The sequence below is a fragment of the Panthera leo genome, chromosome A2 (assembly GCF_018350215.1).
Source record: "Panthera leo isolate Ple1 chromosome A2, P.leo_Ple1_pat1.1, whole genome shotgun sequence".
Taxonomy (NCBI): domain Eukaryota; kingdom Metazoa; phylum Chordata; class Mammalia; order Carnivora; family Felidae; genus Panthera; species Panthera leo.
In genome coordinates, this window is record NC_056680.1 from 112,721,767 (window position 1) to 112,742,361 (window position 20,595).

Here is a 20,595-nt window from a genome sequence, read left to right on the forward strand (position 1 = left end):
GAAGCCCTGACTTTCTAGGGATTATATGAAATAAGGCTAAGGATTTAGCGCGGAGCTCGGCACAAGACAGCACTGCATAAACTATAGTAATCAGTGATGGGCTGTTACTCTCGCTCCCTGGGAACCCCACGGAACGTCCAGTAGGACAAGGTGTCGTTGGGCAGAAGAAGCCACCCACTCAGCGGCTGAGACACGAGGAGAACACGCCCTCCAGAGCCGCCCCAGCCGGGCGCTGACCCCGCCCACAGCTGACTGGGGCGGGGACGCCGTCTCCCGGGAAACTGGACGCGCAGCTCCGCTTGGGTCGGAGCCTCAGCCGGTGGGACTAGCAGTGCGTGCCGCGCCCGCAGCCAAGTAGCAGCAGGTGTGGGCCAGCGGCCACGCTGCTTGCAGTCGCCGGAGGGGGTGGGCGTCTGCCGCAGCGCGTGTGGGGAGAAGTGTCCTCGCCCACCCCAGGCTGGGCAGGGACGCGAGCGTGTGGAGCCGACCGACCCAGCATTCTCTTGGACGTGCGTGATGGCAGCCCGGGAAGTGTTCGGGTTTCCAGAAGAAGCAGCCCTTCGCCTAACTCCGGGCGCTAGCCTGGAGGTGGTCGGCATGAAGGAGCTGGAGGAGGAAGGGGTGGAGGAGGAGGAAGAAGAGGAAGAGGAGGAAGAGGCGGCGGCGGCCAGGAGAGCTCGGAGTTTCGCCCGAGACGCGCGGGTGCGCTTTCTCGGCGGCCGCCTGGAGCTGATGCTAGGGCTCTCAGCGGAGAAATGGAGCCAGCATTTGGAGAGCGAGGAAAACCGGCAGGTCCTGGGAGAGTTCCTGGAGAACCCCAGTCCCGCCTGCCTTGTCTTCAGCGTCGCCGCCGCGGGACCACTCGCAGTCGCCCGGGAGGTAAGGGGCGACAGGCTAAGGGACCCTGTCAGGCTGCCAGTACGGGGACAGGCCAGTCGCGTCCTTGGGTTCCCTTGGGGGCATGCACTTAGGCGCTTTAAGAAACTTTCTTTGGGAGCCCTTGCCTTGGAGTTTGCAAAATCACCCACGTGCGCCCACTCTCCAGTTAAGCAACTGTGGATTAGTTTTCTAGAAGGTTAGTTTGCCCAACCCAGATAAAGCAGGAAAAGCTACGCTACACTTTTTCAACTGCCTAGGCTTTGGGAGCAAGGTGGGTTCTCTGTGCCAGATAACTTCTGTTTTCAATCGCTCTTGGGCCAATCTTGGGTCCTGTCTTTAAAAAATGTTTTAGCAGAGCCTGAATAATTTTTCATATGCTAAGTCTGTCTGTCACATTTAATCCTAGGAAAAATACTTAGTCTTTAAAAAAGGAGTGCTCTGTCACTCCGCGCACACATGGTGTTTACCAGCCCTGGAGGGAGAAGGGGGGCAGTCCTTTCTTTCCTTCCATCTTTCTCCCTTCCTTCCTTTTTTTTTTTTTTTAGACTTTGTAGTTGGAGGTTAAGGTATCACTTATAAATACAGCATTTGTATTCAGCATTTATTTTTATTTTTATTTATTTCAGAGAGAGCATGAGCAGGGTAGGGTCAGAGGGAGCGGGACGGAATCTTAAGCAGGTTCCACACTCAGCATGGAGCAGATGCGCGGTTGGATCTGCCACCCTGGGTTCATGACCTGAGCCAAAATCAAGTCTTTAGTGTTTACAGTGCCTCAGTGTAATGTGTTGTATGTGTGAAGTGTTTATCATCGCTGTGTGTCACTTTAATAGTTGGGAAATAGGATCCCAGAGAAAGAGTAACAGGAATTTGCCTTAGGGTTTTGAGATCTGAATTTTTTTGTTTTGCTCTTTTCCCAATTATAACTAATTAAAAATTTTGTCAAACAAGGAGATAGGATACTTAAGTCTAGGATTACTTAAGTTAAATAATCATCATATCTGAAGAAATAGCTCAGTACTTGTGGAAATGTTAAAATATCTTCATTCAACATTTTATTTTGAGGATAGATTTACAAAGTAACCTCTTGTGCCTGAACTTCCTTTCACTTTGGTTTATTTCCAAACAACAAAAAAAATGGTTATAAAAAGGAATGACCTTTCCTAAGATAGAAAAATGCTAAATTCTCCTTATATTTGTTTTTAATAAGGAGATGTTAGGGTATATAATGATCTTGGGTAATTGACAAGCCCCCTTAAAGGTGATATTTACATACCAATAATGCTGTGGAATTAGCATTCTAAAAGAACAAAACTATACAGTTTGCAGAAGGTAGGGCAAAGAGCAGTGGAACTACCTTATTTATAAAGGTAGGCAAGATGCCAGGTTTTATTCCTTTTTTAGCAATCTAGCTACAAGTTAGATAGAGCAAATCCTATGTGTTAATATGGAAACTACACTGTGAACTTGGACTAATCATCTTGCTCTTGTTTCAGATCCCAAGAGATGGAAAACATAAACTTGTTTATATTGCCAAGAAGATTACTGAAAACATTGGAGTAAATGACTTTTCTCAAACGGTTTTATTTGGAGAGTTAACCGCCTCATCTTTCGGACATGTAACTACTTTCCTAGATGAGGTACTAGTCTGTCCTTAATATTTGAATCTTTAATTTATCTCTATGGCACTTGGAATTATTCAGAAAAACTCTGGTTAAAAAAAAGAATGTAGAAGCCAATAATCTCTTTAGGTGGATGCAATGTGGTTAACTGTTTCTGAATGAGAGGATACTGATAATATTCAACAGATGGTAATCTGTAGGATTATCCTTTTTCTCTTTGTTTATAAATATGGGAAGTAAAAAGAAGCTTGAATAGGCTCTTGTAATTAGCTATAGGTTTTAAATTTCACGTTGAATAGAGACAAACTTAGACTTTGGAAGCGTGTATCATAAGTTTTTCAGATTTCTGTTAGTTTCTGTGACCCTCAGGTCAGATAATGTGGAAAGATAATAGAAACGAATTTTTGAAGTGGTTGCTTTAAAATTCTTCTTTCTGTCCCCTTAAATCAGAGAAATGCTGTCTAAACCCAGGTTATTGATACTTGTAATAAAAGTACCTTGGTGGGATTTTTTTTAAAGTGTTTTTTTTTTTTTTTTTTTAAATGGGATTTAATGTGGGATCCTGGGGATTTTATTAAAGTCAGGCTGCTCCAGTAGGTCTGGGGTGGGGCCAGTCTTCTACAATATCTGATCTCATACGATTCTGTTTGTTGATGGTATGTCTTTGAGGAAAGACGTACCAAATGACCAGGTTCTGTAGGATTAGAGCAGAGATTCTCAAACTTTGCTGAACATTAGAATCACCTGGGGAACTATCTAACCTGCCTTTTTCTGGTCAACCTTAATACCAATTAAATCAGAATGGGGTGGGAGCCAGGTGGTTACAATGGTTAAAATCCCAATTCTAATGTGCCCCAAACTTTGAGAGCCCCTGGGTTAGATAGAAGTAAATCAGATCTCTGTAATCAGTGCATTTCTGCCAAGGCCAGTGCTTAAGGTAGGAATAATTCCCAGAATATTTATTACTAACGATTTCCCAGTCTCTCTGTTGCATGCCACTTCTACTTCCTGAGTCTCTCTCGCTGTCTTTGGACTAGCCAAAGTCTCTCTCTAACTCCCAACTTCACCACCTTACCTCTGTTTCCCTCTCCTCCTGTTGAAATTACTCGGTTTTAGATGATTTCAGGGACACTCCGATAGAGTTTTCTATCTTTACCTGGGACACTTTTGGTCTGTAGCAGAAGCTCAAGAAATTTTTACCGAACTGAACCTGATGAACGCATTTCACATGAAATGGGAATGACTCTTGGTCATTTGAAACTAGACTGCCATCAGCTGGGGCTTGGAAGGGCAAGGATGTACTCTGTTTGAATTCTTACATTACTGTCTGTCTGGCAACAGACAGAAGATACACAACTCTTGCAAGTTCCTCTGATCTTGGTGTGGATTTATCTCCATACCAGGGTCTGCATTCCACTCTGAGAAAGATGAAATGAAAGAGAGTAAGCTGTCTACAAGTACATTTATTGTACGTATAAGCCATCCAGAAGCTCAGAGTTTAAGTGGTTTAGAAGATTCATGTAATTATGCTTGAAGATCTGAGTATTGGGAACAAAAAAAATGAGATCACACTTAGGAAGTCACTTGGGTTTACTTTTGGACAAGACTTACATTCGGTATGAAGAAGGCCCTAAGGACTGGCTATAGATGATTGGGTTGAAAACATTTTTATAAGGATTGTCTTTGCTTCGTATCCAGTGTAGCTCGCAAAATTGGCTGATTAACAGTGGCTTATGATGATGTGGTCTCTCTAGCCAAGATCTTTTTCCTGAATTTCAAACTTGGGGATCCATTTGTTTTCCTGAAATTCACACTTGCATTTTAATAAACATCCCAAACCTGTCCAAAGTTGAACTGACCTTCCCCAGCCTCCACTGCATTACTTGTGGTTATCTCCACAATAGTGGCATGAACGCCTTCCTTCCAGTTGCTCAAGCCAGAAAACTACTGAGACGGCCCTAACTCTTTTGTGTCACACGTTGTATCCGTTCTGGCAGGAAATCTTGCAAGTTCCTGCTGGTCAGAATGCAAACTGGTGTGGCCACTCTGGAAAACAATATGGAGGTTCCTCAAAAAATTAAAAATAGACCTACCCTATGACCCAGAAATTGCACCACTGGGTATTTATCCAAAGGGTATAGGTGTGCTGATTTGAAAGGGCACATGCTTCCCAATGTTTATAGCAGTGCTATTGACAATGGGCAAAGTATGGAAAGAGCCCAAATGTCCATCAACTGACAAATGGATAAAGAAGATGTGGCATGCATATATATATATATATATATATATATATATATATATATATTCAATTTATATATGTACAATGGAATATTACTTGGTGATCAAAAAGAATGAAATGTTGCCATTTGCAACAACATGGATGCAACTAGAATGTATTATGCTAAACAAAAAAGTCAGAAAGATAAATATCATATGATTTAACTCATTTATGGAATTAAAGAAACAGTTGAACATAGGGGAAGGGAAGGAAAAATAAGAAAAAGAGAGGGGGTAAAACCATAAAAGTTTCTTAACTATAGAGAAACTGAGGGTTGCTAGAGGGGGTTGGGTAGGGTAATGTGCTAAATGGGTGATGGGCATTAAGGAAGGCATTTGTTGGGATGAACACTGTGTGTCATTGGTCGGTGAGGAATCACTAAATTCTCCTGAAACCAATACTACACTATATGTTAACTAACTTGGATTAAAATAATATTTAACAAAAGGAAATCATGCAAGTTCTACCTTCAAAATACACTGAGAATCAGCCTCCATACTCCTCTCCTGCTACAACTCTGGTCTGGTTCACCATTGTCTCTCACCTGTGCTACTGCTTTCATCTCTCTCTCTCTCTCTTTTTTTTTTAATGTTATTATTTCATTTCATTTTGTTACATTATATAGGAATTAACATACAGTGTTATATTAGTTTCAGGTAGACAGTAGAGTGATTCGACAATTCTATACATCACACACAAATCCACACCAAGATCATGATGAATTCATGTTCATCATGAAAAGTGCACTCCTTAATCTCCATTGCCTGTTTTACCCATCCTCCTACCCACCTCCCTTCCTGTAACCATTAGTTTGTTCTCTGTAGTTAAGAGTCTGATTCTTGGTTCATCTCCCTCTTCTTTTTTTTTTTTTTTTTCCTTCACTCATTTGATTTGTTTCTGAAATTTCACTTGAGTGACATATGGTATTTTTCTTTCTCTGACTTAATTTGTTTAGCATTATACTCTCTGGATCCATCCATGTCATTACAAGTGGCAAGATTTCATTCTTTTCTATGGAAAAATAATATTCCATTTTATGTATATACCAAATCTTCCTTATCCATTCATCTGTCAATGGGCTGCTTCCATAATTTGGCTGTTGTTAATAATGCTGTCATAAACATAGGGGTACGTGTATGCCTTTTAATTAGTATTTTTGTAGTTATTGGGTAAATATCTAGTAGCGTGATTACTGGATCATAGGGTAGTTCTATTTTTAATTTTTGAGCAGCCGCCATACCTTTTTCCAGAGTGGCTGCACCAGTTTGCATTCCCATGCTTTCATCTCTTAACTAATCTCTATGCTTTTGTGTGGTTTCCATCTAGAATGTATTCCCAACATAGCAGCTAAAGGGATTCTGTTGAAGCATGAGTCCGAACATGTAACTTCTCTGCTCTCGTTTTACTCTGAATAAGGGCCCAAATGCTTTTAGTAGTCTAGACTTTGCATGTTCTGTGTTCTCTGTGGATCACAGCTATCAGCCTTACCTAAAAACTTGGTAGAACTGTAGAATCTCAGGGTCGTCTTCAGAGCTACTGAGGCAGGATCATCATTGGTTCTTAGGTGTATTAAAGGATGCAATCCCTAGTCCAGAATCTGTGACCTGACCTCCCTGTGACCTCTTTAAACTCTTCTCACTTGCTAACTCGTGACCTCCTTGCTGATCCTTAATTGTCTCAGGTACACTGTTGCCCCTACTATTTCTTTACCTCCCCCAGAATTCACGCAGCTAACCCCTTAATGTCCTTCAAGTCTTTTTACTCATATATCTTTTATTAAAGCCACCCTTGAGGAGGGTAGGGACTAGGGTCAGCAAATGAGGCACCCACTTCAAGAGCAAATTTATAGGGAGGCAAAGGGAGCAAAAACAAAACAAAACAAAAAAACCCTCAATATCAGGATGAAATTTTAACGCAGTATTTATTTTATTTTTTTAAATTGAGATGTACATAATATTTATATGAGTTCATGGTTTTTTATTTAATGCAATTTATTGTCAAATTGGTGAACATATAGTGCGTAAAGTGTGCTCTTGGTTTTCGGGGTAGATTCCCATGGTTCGTTGCTTACGTATAGCACCCAGTGCTCATCCCAACAACTGCCCTCCTTTCAATGCAGTATTTAAAAAATAAATAAATAAAAATGAGGGGTGCCTGGGTTGCTAAGTCGGTTAAGTCTCAGACTTTGGCTCAGGTCATGATCTCACAGGTTCTAGCCCTGCATTGGGGTCTGTGCTGACAGCTCAGAGCCTGGAGCCTGCTTTGGATTTGGTGTCTGTCTCTCTCTCTTTCTCTGCCCCTCCCCACCCCCACACTGTCTCTCTCAAGAAATAGGTAAACATTAATAAAAAATCAAAATGAAAAAGTCAACATTTAAATAAACAGTCGATCACTAACAGTACTGTACTAGATCATATTGGAGCCCGAAGCAAAAATAAACCCGTAATACTGATGTTGCCTTTATTTAAAAATAGTGATAATTCATCATTTTTGTTGCATTAATTTTGATTTAAAAAGTATCTTAAAAAATTATTCGTCTTGATTACTGAGTTTTTTGGTGGCTTTTAGATTCTATTTCCTGTGTGAATGCCTCACTTGCCTAACCCTAGTCCCAGCTTTGAATCTTTGTTTTGCTCCCTGTTGTGGCCCAAACACCCAAGACGTTGCCTGACACGTAGTAGGAGCTCCGGACTTGTTACATGAATGAAGGTCAATTAAGGGCTGATACCCTGTTGTTATAAGAGACCAAACCCTGAAGCTTCAAGGTATTTCTTTAGAGAAGCATTTGGCATATGATCTCTCTTTCCATTTGGATTGTTTTGGACCGGTGAAGAGGACACTCGGGAAATTTTATGCTAATCTCATTTATTCATTTAATCACTGTTTATTGAAGACCTACTCATTGCTAGTGACTGGCCACACCACATGGTAGTTAGTGATGTAGTTTGTGTCCTCAGAAGACATGTAGTCTGATGAGGGAGGCAGGTTGCTGAGCTTGCAGTAGGAGGACACAGGAGGCTCCTGGAGGAGTCTTCAGCATCATGGGGTGGGAGCCTCATGATGCTCCCCACACCTACAGGGCTGGCAGGGGCTGGGGACTCTGAAATAGGATGATCCTAGGTCTCAGTTTGCCTGGGGTACTTTTGGCTTAGAACTGTCAGAGATCAGTTAATGTCCGCTAAGGCTTTTTAGTGTTTCTTTGTACTCTCGAAAGCCTCCGGAATTGTATGGTAAATTATGTGGTCCCCATAGTGTTGAAGGACAAGGAGGAGATAGCTATGTGTAGGAGGAGGAAGGGCTTTCTGAGCAGAGGGAGAAGCACTACAAAGGCACAGAGGTGAGGAAATGTAGGTTCTTTTTAAAAAAAGGAGTAAATTAATGTAGCTGGATCGGGGAACCTGAGCTGGGAGGTAGTGAGAAACAAGGGTGGAGAGACCGATTAGAAAATAAACAGCCACATAACTTTTTCAGGTGGTTGCCAGCAAAGGCAGTGACCAAACCCAAATTATGTGTTGATTGGAAGACGGCCGTGGCGGTGCATGTTCTGGGAAGGTTTTTTATCAGGGCTGGCTTGATTGGGAAGTTGTGCAGTCACATGGAATGTCAGTGACTTGCATTCCAAGCTAATCAACCTCCAACTCTGATTTATACATTAACAAAAGACACGACATGCAGAGGACTGCTGAATTGGTCATCCTGTTGAGTGAAGGAGAGACTGTTACTGAGGTAGTGAGGTGGTCTGTAAAGTACTGAGGGAGTTTTCTAGTGTTTGGCTTCTTAATGGGATGGAATAAAAAAGGGATGGACCAAGTATTTGAACTGCAGGTTGGGAATGTCATTTGTGCCTTCATGTTTAGTTTTTTCTCATTCAAATGATCTAATGTATTCTCACTTGCATTCATTATGAACCGTTTTTTGGAGTTTGACTCAGTGATTTATGGGAATTCATGCTGATGTGCTGGGGACTCCCAGACTTGTGTCTCCAGCCTGGACCTCTCTCCTAAACTTCAAGCTTAGGTATCCATCGTCTTGTGGACATAGCCATTTAGTGTGTAATGTCTCAAATCTGACATATCCAAAGCTGAACTCCCAATCTGCTCTTCAACATTCTTATGTGTTCCTGTGTACTCTTAGTTGTAGCTGTATTATATTTTATAATATTTAGCAAAAGTATTTAAAATGTCATGTAGTTTTTTTTTTTTTAAATTTTTTTTTTTTTAACGTTTATTTATTTTTGAGACAGAGAGAGACAGAGCATGAATGGGGGAGGATCAAAGAGAGGGAGACACAGAATCTGAAACAGGCTCCAGGCTCTGAGCGGTCAGCACAGAGCCCGACGCGGGGCTCGAACTCACGGACCGCAAGATCATGACCTGAGCCGAAGTCAGACGCTCAACCTACTGAGCCACCCAGGCGCCCCAGTTATTTCTTTTTAAAACAAATTTTTTATGTTTATTTTTGTGGGAGAGAGAGAATGAATGAATGAGTGGGGGGAGGGGCAGAGAGAAGGAGAGAGAGAATCCCAAGCCGGCTCCGTGCTCTCAGTGTAGAACCTGATGTGTGGCTTCAACACACAAACTGAGATCATGACTTGAGTCTAAATTGAAAGTCAGACACTTAATTTTCTTTCTTTTCTTTCTTACCTTCTCACATTACTTCTTTTTTTAATTAAAAAAAATTTTTTTGACATTTTGTTTGAATCCAAGTTATTTAACATATAGTAATGATTTCAGGAATAGAATTTAGTGATTTATCACTTACATATAACCCCTCCTCCCAACAAGTGCCCTCCTTAAAGCCCATCACCCATTTAGCCCATCCCCCTACGCAACACCCTGCCAGCAACCCTCAGTTTGTTCTCTGTATTTAAGAGTCTCTTGTGGTTTGTCTCCCTCTCTGTTTTTATCTTAGTTTTGCTTCCCTTCCTCTATGTTCATCTGTTTTGTTTCTTAAATTCCACATATGAGTAAAATCCTATGAAGTACGACTGACCTACTTTGTTTAGGGTAATACACTCTAGTTCCATCCACATTGTTGCAAATACTAACATTTCATTCTTTTTGATCACCAAGTAATAGTCCATTGTATATGTGTGTGTGTGTGTGTCTGTGTATGTGTGTATATCACATATTCTTTATTCATTCATCAGTCAATGGACATTTGGTATCTTTCCATACTTTGATTATTGTCGATAGTGCTACTATAAATGTTGGGGTGTATATGCCCCTTTAAAACAGCACTCTTGTATCCTTTGGATAAATACCTAGTAGTGCAATTGCTGGGTTATAGGGTAGTTCTATTTTTAATTTTTTGAGGAACCTCCATATTGTTTTCCAGACTGTCTGCACCAGTTTGCATTCCCACTAGCAGTGCAAAAGGTCCTCTTTCTCCACATCCTTGCCAACATCTGTGTCACTTGAGTTGTTAATTTTCACCACTCTGACAGGTGTGAGTGGTACCTCATTGTGGTTTTGATTTGTATTTCTCTGATGATGAGTGATGCTGAGCACTTTTTCCTATGTCTGTTAGCCATCTGGATGTCTTTGGAAAAGTGTCTATTCAAGTCTTTTGCCCATTTCTTCACTGGATTCTTTGTTTTTTGGGTGTTGGGTTTGATAAGTTCTTCATAGATTTTGGATACTAACCCTTTATCTGTTAGGTCATTTGCCGGTAACTTCTCCCATTCTGTCATTCGCCTTCTAGTTTTGCTGTTTTTTTACTTCACTGTGCAGAAGTTTTTTATCTTGATGAGGTCCCAATAGTTCATTTTTGCTTTTGTTTCCTTTGCCTTGGGAAACATGTCAAGTAAGAAGCTGCTGTGGCCAGCATCCAAGAGGTTGTTGCCTGTTCTCTCCTCCAGGATTTTGATGGTTTCCTTTCTTAAATCTAGGTCTTTCATCCATTTTGAGTTTATTTTTGTGGATGGTGTAAGAAAGTAGTCCAGGTTCATTCTTCTGCATGTCGCTGTCCAGTTTTCTGAGCACCATTTGCTGAGGAGACTGTCTTTATTCCACTGGATGCTCTTTCCTGCTTTGTCAAAGATGAGTTGGCCATACCTTTGTGGGTTCATTTCTGGCTTCTCTCTTCTGTTCCATTGATCTATGTGTCTGTTGTGCCAGTACCATACTGTCTTGATGATTACAGCTTTGTAATATAGCTTGAAGTCAAGAATTGTGATGCCTCAAGCTTTGGTCTTCTTTTTCAGGATTGCTTTGGCTATTTGGGGTCTTTTCTGGTTTTATACAGATTTTAGAATTGTTTGTTCTAGCTCTGTGAAGAATGCTGATGTTATTTTGATAGGTATTGTGTGGAATATGTAGATTGCTTTGGGTAGTACTGACATTTCAACAGTATTTGTTCTTCCCATCCATGAACATGGAATGTTCTTTTCCATTTCTTTGTGTCTTCTTTAGCTTCTACCATCAGTTTTCTATAGTTTTCAGTGTATAGATCTTTCACCTCTTTGGTTAGGTTTATTCCTAAGTATTTTATAGTTTTTGGTGCAGTTGTAAATGGGATTGATTCCCTGATTTCTCTTTCTGCTGTTTCATTATTGGTGTATAGAAATGCAACCAATTTCTGTACATTGATTTTATATCCTGCGACTTAGCTGAATTCATGGATCAGTTCTAACAGTTTTTTGGTGGAGTCTTTTGGGTTTGCCACAGAGAATATCACGTCATCTGCGAAGAGTGAAAATTTGACTTCCTTCTTGCCAATTTGGGTGCCTTTTGTTTCTTTGTGTTGTCTGATTGCTGAGGCTAGGACTTCCAACACTAGGTTGAATAACAGTGGTGAGAGTGGACATCCCTGTCTTCTTCCTGACCTTAGGGGGAAAGCTCTCAGTTTTTTTTTCCCATTGAGATGATATTAGCTGTGGGTTTTTCATATATGGCCTTTATGATCTTGAGGTACATTCCTTCTCTGCCTGCTTTCTTGAAGGTTTTTATCAAGAAAGGATGCTCTTTTTTGTCAAATACTTTCTCTGCATCTAGTCAGAGGATCATGTGGTTCTTGTCCTGTCTGCTATTGATGTAATGTATCACATTGATTGATTTGCAGATATTTAACCTGCCCTGCATCCCAGGAGCAAATTCTACTTGATCATGGTGAATAATCCTTTTAATGTATTGTTGTGTCCAGTTGGCTAGTATCTTGTTGAGAATTTTTGCATCCATGTTCATCAGGAAAAGTGGTCTGTAGTTCTCTTTTTTTAGTGGGGTCTTTGCCTGGTTTTGGAATCATGGTAACACTGGCTTCATAGAATAAGTTTGGAAGTTTTCCCTCCATTTCTATTTTTTGGATCAGCTTCAAAAGAATTGGTGTTAACTCTTCTTTAAATGTTTGGTAGAATTCCCCTGGGAAGCCATCCAGCCCTGGATTCTTGTTGGGAGATTTTTGATCACTGATTCAATTTCTTTACTGGTTATGGGTCTGTTAAAATTTTCTATTTCTTCCTGTTTTAGTTTTGTAGTTTATATGTTTATAGAAATTTGTCCATTTCTTCCAGATTGCCCAATTTGTTGGCGTATAATTGTTCATAATATTCTCTTATTGTTTGTATTTCTGCAGTGGTGGTTGTGATCTTTCCTGTTTTCATTCGTGATTTTATTTATTTGGGTCATTTTTCTTTTTGATCAGCCTGGCTAAGGGTTTATCAATTTTGTTTATTCTTTCAAAGACCCAGCTTCTGGGTTCATTGATCTGTTCTGTTTTCTTTGATTTCGACATCATTGATTTCTGCTCTAATCTTTATTATTTCCCTTCTTCTGCTGGTTTAGGGCTTTATTTGTTGTTTTTTCCAGATCTTTTAGGTGTTAGATTAGGTTGTGTATTTGAAACCTTTCTCCTTCTTTAGGGAAGGCCTGGATTGCTATATACTTCCCTCTTATGACCACCTTTGCTGTATCCCAGAGGTTTTGGACTGCCATGTTTTCATTTTCAATGGCTTCCTGTACTTTTAAAATTCCTCTTTAATTTCTTATTTAGCCCATTCATTCTTTAGTAAGATGTTCTTTAATCTCCAAGTATTCATCGTCTTTCCAAATTTTTTTCCTTTTGTGGTTCATTTCAAGTTTTATAACATTGTGCTCTGAAAGTATGCATGATATGATCTCCATATTTTTGTACTTTCTGAGAGCCAATTTGTGATCCAGTATGTGATCTATTCTGGAGAATGTTCCATGTGCACTCAAGAATGTGTATTCTGCTGTTTTAGGATGAAATGTTCAGTATATATCTTTTAAGTCCATCTGATCCAGTGAGTCATTGAAAGCCATTGTTTCCTTGTTGACTTTCTGCTTATGTGGTCTGTCCTTTGGTGTAAGTGGGGTGTTAAAGTCCCCTACAATCACTGTATTGTTACCTATACATTTATTTATGTTTGTGATTAAATGATTTATATATTTGGGTTTTACCATGTTGGGGGCATAAATATTCACAACTGTTAACATCTTGGTGGATAGACCCCTTAATTATGATATAATGCTCTTCTTGATCTTTTGTAACAGGCTTTATTTTAAAATTTAGTTTGATAAAAGTATGGCTACTCCAGCTTTCTTTTGATAATCATTAGCAGGATAGATGATTGTCTATTCCCTTACTTTCAATCTGCAGGTGTCTTTAGGTCTAAAATGAGTCTTTGTAAGCAGCACATAGATGGGTCTTCTTTTCTTATACATTCTGATATCCTGTGTCTTTTGATTGGAGCATTTAGTCCACTTAAATTTAGAGTGAGTACCAAAATATTTGAATTCAGTGCCATTGTGTTGCCTGTAGACTTGATGTTTCTGGTGTTCTCTGGTCCTTTCTAGCCTTTGTTGGTTTGGTCTTTGTTGTTTTATTTTGGTCTTTTCTCCACTCAGAGTCTCCCTTCAAATTTCTCACAGGGTTGGTTTAGTGGTCGTGAACTCCTTTAGTTTTTGTTTGGGAAACTCTTTATCTTTCCTTCTATTTTGGATGATAGCCTTGCTGGGTAAAGAATTCTTGGCTGTATATTTTTCCAATTCAGCACGTTGAATATATTCTGCCACTTCCTTCTGGCCTGCCAAGTTTCTGTGGATAGGTCTGCTGACAACCTCATCTGTCTTCCCTTAGAGGTTAGGACTTTGTTCCTTTGCTGATGTCATAATTATTTCCTTGTCTGTGTATTTTGTGAATTTGAGTATGATATGCCTTGGTCATGGTCATTTTTTGTTGAATCTAATGGGAGCTCTCATTGCTTCTTGGATTTTGACGTTTGTGTGCTTCCCCAGGTTAGGCAAGTATTCCACTATAATTTGCTCACATAAACTTTCTGCCTCTTCTCTCTCTCCATCTTCTGGACTCCTTTGATTGGGATTTTATTCCTTTTTAATGAGTCACTGAGTTCTCTAAGTCTTGTATCATGATCTTTTGCCTTTGTTTATGTCTTTTTTTTTTTTCTGCTTCATTATTCTCCATAATTTTATCTTCTGTATCACTGATTCTCTCCTCTGCTTCATCCATCCCTTGCTGTAGTGGCATACATTTGAGATTGCATCTCTGGTATAGCATTTTTTTAATTTCGGCCTGACTAGATTGTATTTCTTTTATCTCCACAGAAAAGGATTCTCTGGTGTCTTCTATGCTTTTTTCAATCCCAGATATTATTCTTATTATTGTGGTTCTAAATTCTAGTTCACATATTTTACTTATATCTGTGTTAAGTCCCTGGCTGTCATTTCTTCCTGTTCTTTCTTTTGGGGTGAATTCCTCCATTTTGTTATTTTGGATGAAGGGAAAAATTAATAAAATGAAAAATAAAAATTAAAGAATTAAAAACAAAAAAAAAAGGAAGCTAGATCCTAGGTCTGTTTTGGTTTGCCTGTTGAAAGAAACTTCATAGAATGTAGAAAAGGAAAGAAAAAAAAAGGTAAGAAAAAACTTACAAAATAAAAAAAAATGTATAATAAGAGAAAGAAAATGAAATAGAGTAATATATTTAAAAAAATTAAAAATGAAGTAAATAAGTTTTCTTCTTTCTGTATTCAAGAAAGAGAAAGAAAAGAAGAAAAAAGAAAACAATTTAAACCCAAACAGAAGCAAAGAAAATGAACAAATAAATGAACCTTTAGCAAACAGAATGAAAGCTGAATGAATTTACATCCACTTTCCCTTAGAACTGAAACTATGAAGCGTTCTATAGTCCGTATACTGAACAGGTGGAGTGACTTGTGCTAGTCTTCTGCGGAATGTGCTTGGAGGGCACAGTTGGGTGGTGCTTGGTGTAAAGCCTCTGTTCTCCATCAGGGTCGCAGCATAGCTGACTGGGGTGGATCCGTGTGCATCCTCACATGTGCGTGTGCAGGGGAAGTGGAAATGGCCTTACCCAGCTCCCTAGTCTCTGGTGCAGGAATTTGTATACTCTCACCAACCTGTGATTAAGTACCCCTCCTTGATCTCAGGCCTCTGTCCATTCCCTGCCTCTACCCTGGCCATGTCCAAGCTGTCCACCTGCCAGGCAGCACCCCCCTCCAGAGTTTTATCTCAGATGAGGTTGTGTTTCAAAACCCCACACTTCAGAGACCCCTGCTGCTTGGACCTATGCCAGCTCTCTGGGGGGAGGGGCTCGCTGATCAATGACTAGGGTCAGCTTGCCCCAGAAAAGGTTCGTGTGATCTCACAGGGGCAGAGGTTCAGAGATTATGGCAAATCACTACACACAGCTGGTGCCAGGTTTCATTGCCCTCTGGCGTCTTTGTCTCAATACCAGCAAACATGACTGCTCTCCAGGGTGTGCTGGGACCTTTGCCTGTGGGGAGGCTGTATGGCCTCTACCAAATCCACTCCAAGCAGGGAAACTGCTTCTCCCCAGGTGGCGCACAGACTCCTCAGACCCGGCTGCCTGCTTCTGGGGATTTGTTTTACTTCATTACCAGAGTACCACCAGGGACTGAACTTTGGAACTTCAGACTCCGCACTCCACTATTTGTAGAATCCTGGTGGTATTGAAACCCTCTACTTTCTCCCCATCATTGGTTTGGGGAACAGATTTCCTGTTAAGTCCCCTGTGTTTTCACTCTTTCTCTCCAACTACTTTTGGGGGGAGTGCTTTTCTTGCATGATCCCGATGTACCACGCTCTCCTCTTCTTTTTCTCTGTCCTCTCTCTGTGAACATGGCTCCCTACCTTCCGTGGCTTTTCTCTCCTCCAGTTCACCTCTTTGCATTGTGTACCTGCCAGGGTCTACGGCTCAAGTTATGCAGATTGTTGCGTTAATCCTCAGATCAATTTCCTAGGTGTTCAAAATGGTTTGGTGCTGCTCTAGCTGCATTGCAGGGATGAGACAAGCTTAGGGTCTCCATGCTGCTCCACCATCTTAACTCCTCTGGCTAGTTATTTCTTTATGTATTATATTGGTCTAAATCTTTAAAGAAATAATTATTGTGAATTACTGTTATCCATTTGGCTTATCAAGCTAAAGTGGAAGTGTGATTTGGTTCTTATAGTTAGTGTCTAGGTCCCATCCTTGGACATTGCAATTTAAGATGTCTGGGAGAGGCCTAGGCTCCCACATGTTGAAAGCATTGCCCTGGTAATAATAACTATTGACTTAAAAACCATTGTAAAAAGAAAATCCCTAGCTTAAAAAGGGATCAAAGAAAGAACATAGGTAAAGAAAACACAGCAGAGGCACCGTAGTTCATTAATCTATAGTTACATGTTGTATATATACGTATTGAATATGTAAGCATATTTAAATTATTTTAGTGCTCAGAAAAAGTTTGGAATTTTTCTTCTAAACCGCAAAAAGTAGGAAAACATTTCCCAACTGAGACAAAATAAAACCCCCAATTAATTGAATTACTTTGTGTATAGTTTAAGAAGATGTATTGTAATGAAAAAGCATATCCCAGGTCTATTTGTTTTGAATGATGTTTTTTTTTTTTTCTTAATGTTTTTTTCTGAGAGAGAGTGCAAGTAGGGGGAGGGGCAGAGAGCGAGGGAGACTCAGAGCTTGCAGCCTGCTTTGGGGCACAGAGCCCATCGTGGGGCTCAAACCCATGGCCCATGAGATCATGACCTGAGCCAAAGTCAGATGCTTAACTGAGCCACCCAGGCACCTCTGTTTTAAATGACATTTACGGAAACACGCTCGCGCTTTGACTAATTGCTCTGCAAAGCATGTGGCTCACAATTTCACAGTTTTATCTACAGCTTGTGACAGAAATATTCAAATTTAAAAGTAGTTGGCTTTGCCACAGAATCATAGAGTGAAAGTTTGAAACCATAACTGGTAAGTTAGATATGCCAAATAACCAGAATTTTCCTCGTGCCTATTATTTAGAAATAGTTGCTGATACTGGAGATTTAGTCTAGAGAGTTTTCTAGTGGGTCAGTGAATGTTATGCCCAATAAACTTCAAGTCTACAGTCTAATTTCTAAAGCTTTTCATGAACTACCCTGCCTTTCTCAAAGTTAATCCCAGAGTGGCAGGTTTCCAGAAGCACTATACTTCTGGAGCCCTGAATGATTTTGTTGGTGTTGAGTTTTCTGGAGTGCCTGCTCTGCAATTTCATCTTCAACGTTTTGTTTATGTATTTTTAAGTTTGTTTATTTATTTTGAGAGAAAGCAGTTAAACGTGTGTGGGGGTGAGGGACGGAGAGAGGGAGAGTGAGAATCTCAAGCAGGCTCCACGCTGTCAGCACAGAGCCTGATTTGGGGTTGGATCCCACAAATTGTGAGATCATGACCTGAGCTGAAATCAAGAGTCGGCCGCTTAACTGACTCCACCCAGAAGGCCCTCATCTTCACCATTTTAATCAAGTAGCACCTTTTGTGGCAGGTCTTCCCTAACACCTGTCCCTTCCAGAGCCAGGTGTATATCCTGTGTCTCCACATTACATCCTGAACATGCCTCCAATCACGGTAGTTCTTGTAGCAAAGGAACTAACCCATGAGATTATCCCCAGCAAAGACTGTTTCTTATTTTTCTGTTTTCCTAGCTTGACTTGTAGTCAGTGCTAAGCAGGAAAATGTAATAATACACTTTGGAAAGATTAGTTTCAACACAGAAAACAAAAGTAATTGTATTGTCAAAGTAGACAAAAGGTGGAGTAATTGTTTTCTGAGCATTTCAGCTAATGGAAATTCTGTAGTGTAATGCTGGTACACCAGGCAGATGATCAGAAAAAATGAAAAGTGTTTACAATAGTAGCTACTAGAAAGGAGTGGGAAAACAAGAAGAGGCTACTAACTTCATTCACTCAACTCATTCTTATTAACGTCTGCCAGGCCCTGGGAATACAAAGATAATTCTTGAGGGTTTTCACATACACGGTGTCACATACGTGATCCTCCCAGCTCAGTGGGAGAGGGAGTTCCAAATAAGGTCCATCTGATTAATAAACATCTTTTTGACCATCAACCGGCATGCCACCCAGGGCTCGAGAAGATTACTTTTGCTTCCATGTGATTCGTAAAATTTTTTTTCATTCATGTACCTGCCAGTGTGCTCAGTTTGCATTAGGAAAGTAGTTTGCTTACTTGACATGGTTGTGTTTGTTTTATGCCGTGTTTGAGTCATTGGGAACTTCCACAAATGTTTGATAAATAAGTAAATGAGTGAACAAGCATTATAGTATACTTGCACTTTGCAAGTATTTGCCTAATTGATAATGTCTAAATGGAATACTGATTTTTGTCCTCTCTTTGTAAATTTGATATTTAAGAAATTGAGTGGTTTTGTGGCTGATTTTGTATGACAAGAAAATCTTTGAAGGAGTACACTGTCTGTAAATTAACTTCTTTTGGAAATGTTTCTCTTTAGATTTTAGTGCCCATTCTTTCTAATAGGAACAACCATAAATCCTGGTCCTGTTTTATTTCACAAGACATGGAACATCACGTAGAAGCCATGAAAAATAAAATGCATGTTTTTCGGGGCAAAATGTTGAGAAGAACTCTTCTACCAATTCCCACAATTGCAGGAAAAATCGACCTGGATCAGAAATACTCAGAGACCAAGTATGTAATGATATGGTATATATCAGATATTAAAGTGGAGAGCCTACATACCCAATTAACATAGAAGCTATTAGCACAAGAATTCTATCATTTTTTTAAAAAGGTTGTACAGAGCACCGTGTATATTATTTCCTTACTAAGTACACTTTTTAAAATTTTATTTTAGAGAGTGCAAGGAGGGGAGAGGGACAGAGGGAGAGAGAATTTTAAAGCGGGCTCCATCCCATCCACAACCCTGGGATCATGACCTGAGCTGAAATCAAGAGTCAGATGCTCAACCAACTGAGTCACCCACATGCCCCACGAAGTACATCTCCTAAAAGCAGACTGCACAAAAAGCAGGCTGTAACAATTGACATGATGTCAAGAGTATTTTTTTTTAATGTTTATTCATTTTTGAAAGACAGCACAAGCAGGGGTGGTGCAGAGAGAGAGGGGGACACAGAATCCGAAGCAGGCTCCAGTCTCTGGGCTGTCAGCACAGAGCCTGATGCGGGGCTCAAACTCACGAACCATGAGATCATGACCTGAGCTGAAGTTAGATGCTTAACCGACTGAGCCATCCAGGCGTCCCTCAACAGTATTCTTTTTTTTTTTTTTTTTTTAAACGTTTATTTATTTTTGAGACAGAGAGAGGCAGAGCATGAACGGGGGAGGGGCTGAGAGAGAGGGAGACACAGAATCGGAAGCAGGCTCCAGGCTCTGAGCCGTCAGCCCAGAGCCCGACGCGGGGCTCGAACTCACGGACCGCGAGATCGTGACCTGAGTTGAAGTCGGACGCTCAACCGACTGAGCCACCCAGGCGCCCCTCAACAGTATTCTTTTAGCAATAATGGTTTAAGGTTATGATTATTTGTTTAACAATGTTTACATCACAACTAAAAGTGGGACTATAAAAATAAGGGATCTGATTCTGAAGCATTTATATTTGGAAAACTAGTTTATGGATACACCAAATAGATCTTAAGATCCGAGTGCTATCTTTATTTAGGTGAAACAGTTGGTTTTTGAATTATTCTATTAATCATTTCAGTGCTTGTATGCTAGAATCAAATGAAAGGACAGTACTCCATGCAATTGAGTCAGTGATTATTAAATGGTCATATCAGATCCAAGAAATCGTAGAAAAAGATTCCGTGCAGCCTTTGCTGAATTGTCTTCAGTCGAATCCTCAAACTGAACTGGATTTCTGGATGATGAGGAGAGAAAATCTGTCATGCATTTATGATCAAGTAAGTAGATAGCCCTACAAATTGCTTACAAATTGAATTAGGAAAGTCAGTTGTAGAATTTGGTTTCTACAGCAATGACTTCCAGTACCTTCAGAGGCTTAAAATACTGTTTTTGAATGACTTAATAGTCTGTTCTCGTTTCTTGTTCCAAAGTTTTATATGATAGGCACTTTAGAAATGAATGCGGATTAAAAGTAAGTTTGCCATTTGGAGAATATTTTGACAGCATTTAATAATTGGAAACACCGTGGCATAGGAGAGAGTCGTTCCCCAGGGAAATGTCAAAGATGGTAAAATTTAGTTGATTGAACTGATGTAGGAAGGAGTCGCGTCTTGCCGAGTGGAGAGATGTGGCTTTGGAAGAGCTAACTTTGGTTCCTCTGCTGTTTGCCTTACATGTTCCTTGATTTAATATCCTGCAAACTAAGACGTTCATTTGCATTTCATGTGTCTCTCAGATTCTCTGAAACACAGCAGGAGATTTTATGTGGGAAGTTTAATATTTTACACTTAAAGGGTTAATTGACACTCTGTGAATACTCAAGAGCTGTAAACATAAAGTAAAATTCAAGCTTAAGGAAAAATTGCTTTTAAAAATTA

At 40.1% G+C, this 20,595-nt stretch overlaps 1 protein-coding gene across 1 annotated transcript in view; it reads left to right on the forward strand.

Annotated features, from left to right (window-relative positions):
* The first annotated feature begins 312 nt into the window (after nucleotides 1-312).
* Nucleotides 313-20,595, forward strand: part of DNAH11 (dynein axonemal heavy chain 11) — a 358,932-nt gene continuing 338,649 nt past the window's right edge. The window contains exons 1-4 of the mRNA XM_042919849.1: nucleotides 313-879; nucleotides 2,373-2,516; nucleotides 18,567-18,763; nucleotides 19,797-19,995. Of these exons, the coding sequence (XP_042775783.1) occupies nucleotides 517-879; nucleotides 2,373-2,516; nucleotides 18,567-18,763; nucleotides 19,797-19,995 (903 nt within the window). The 5' untranslated portion in view covers nucleotides 313-516. The remainder of the gene's footprint in view (nucleotides 880-2,372; nucleotides 2,517-18,566; nucleotides 18,764-19,796; nucleotides 19,996-20,595) is intronic.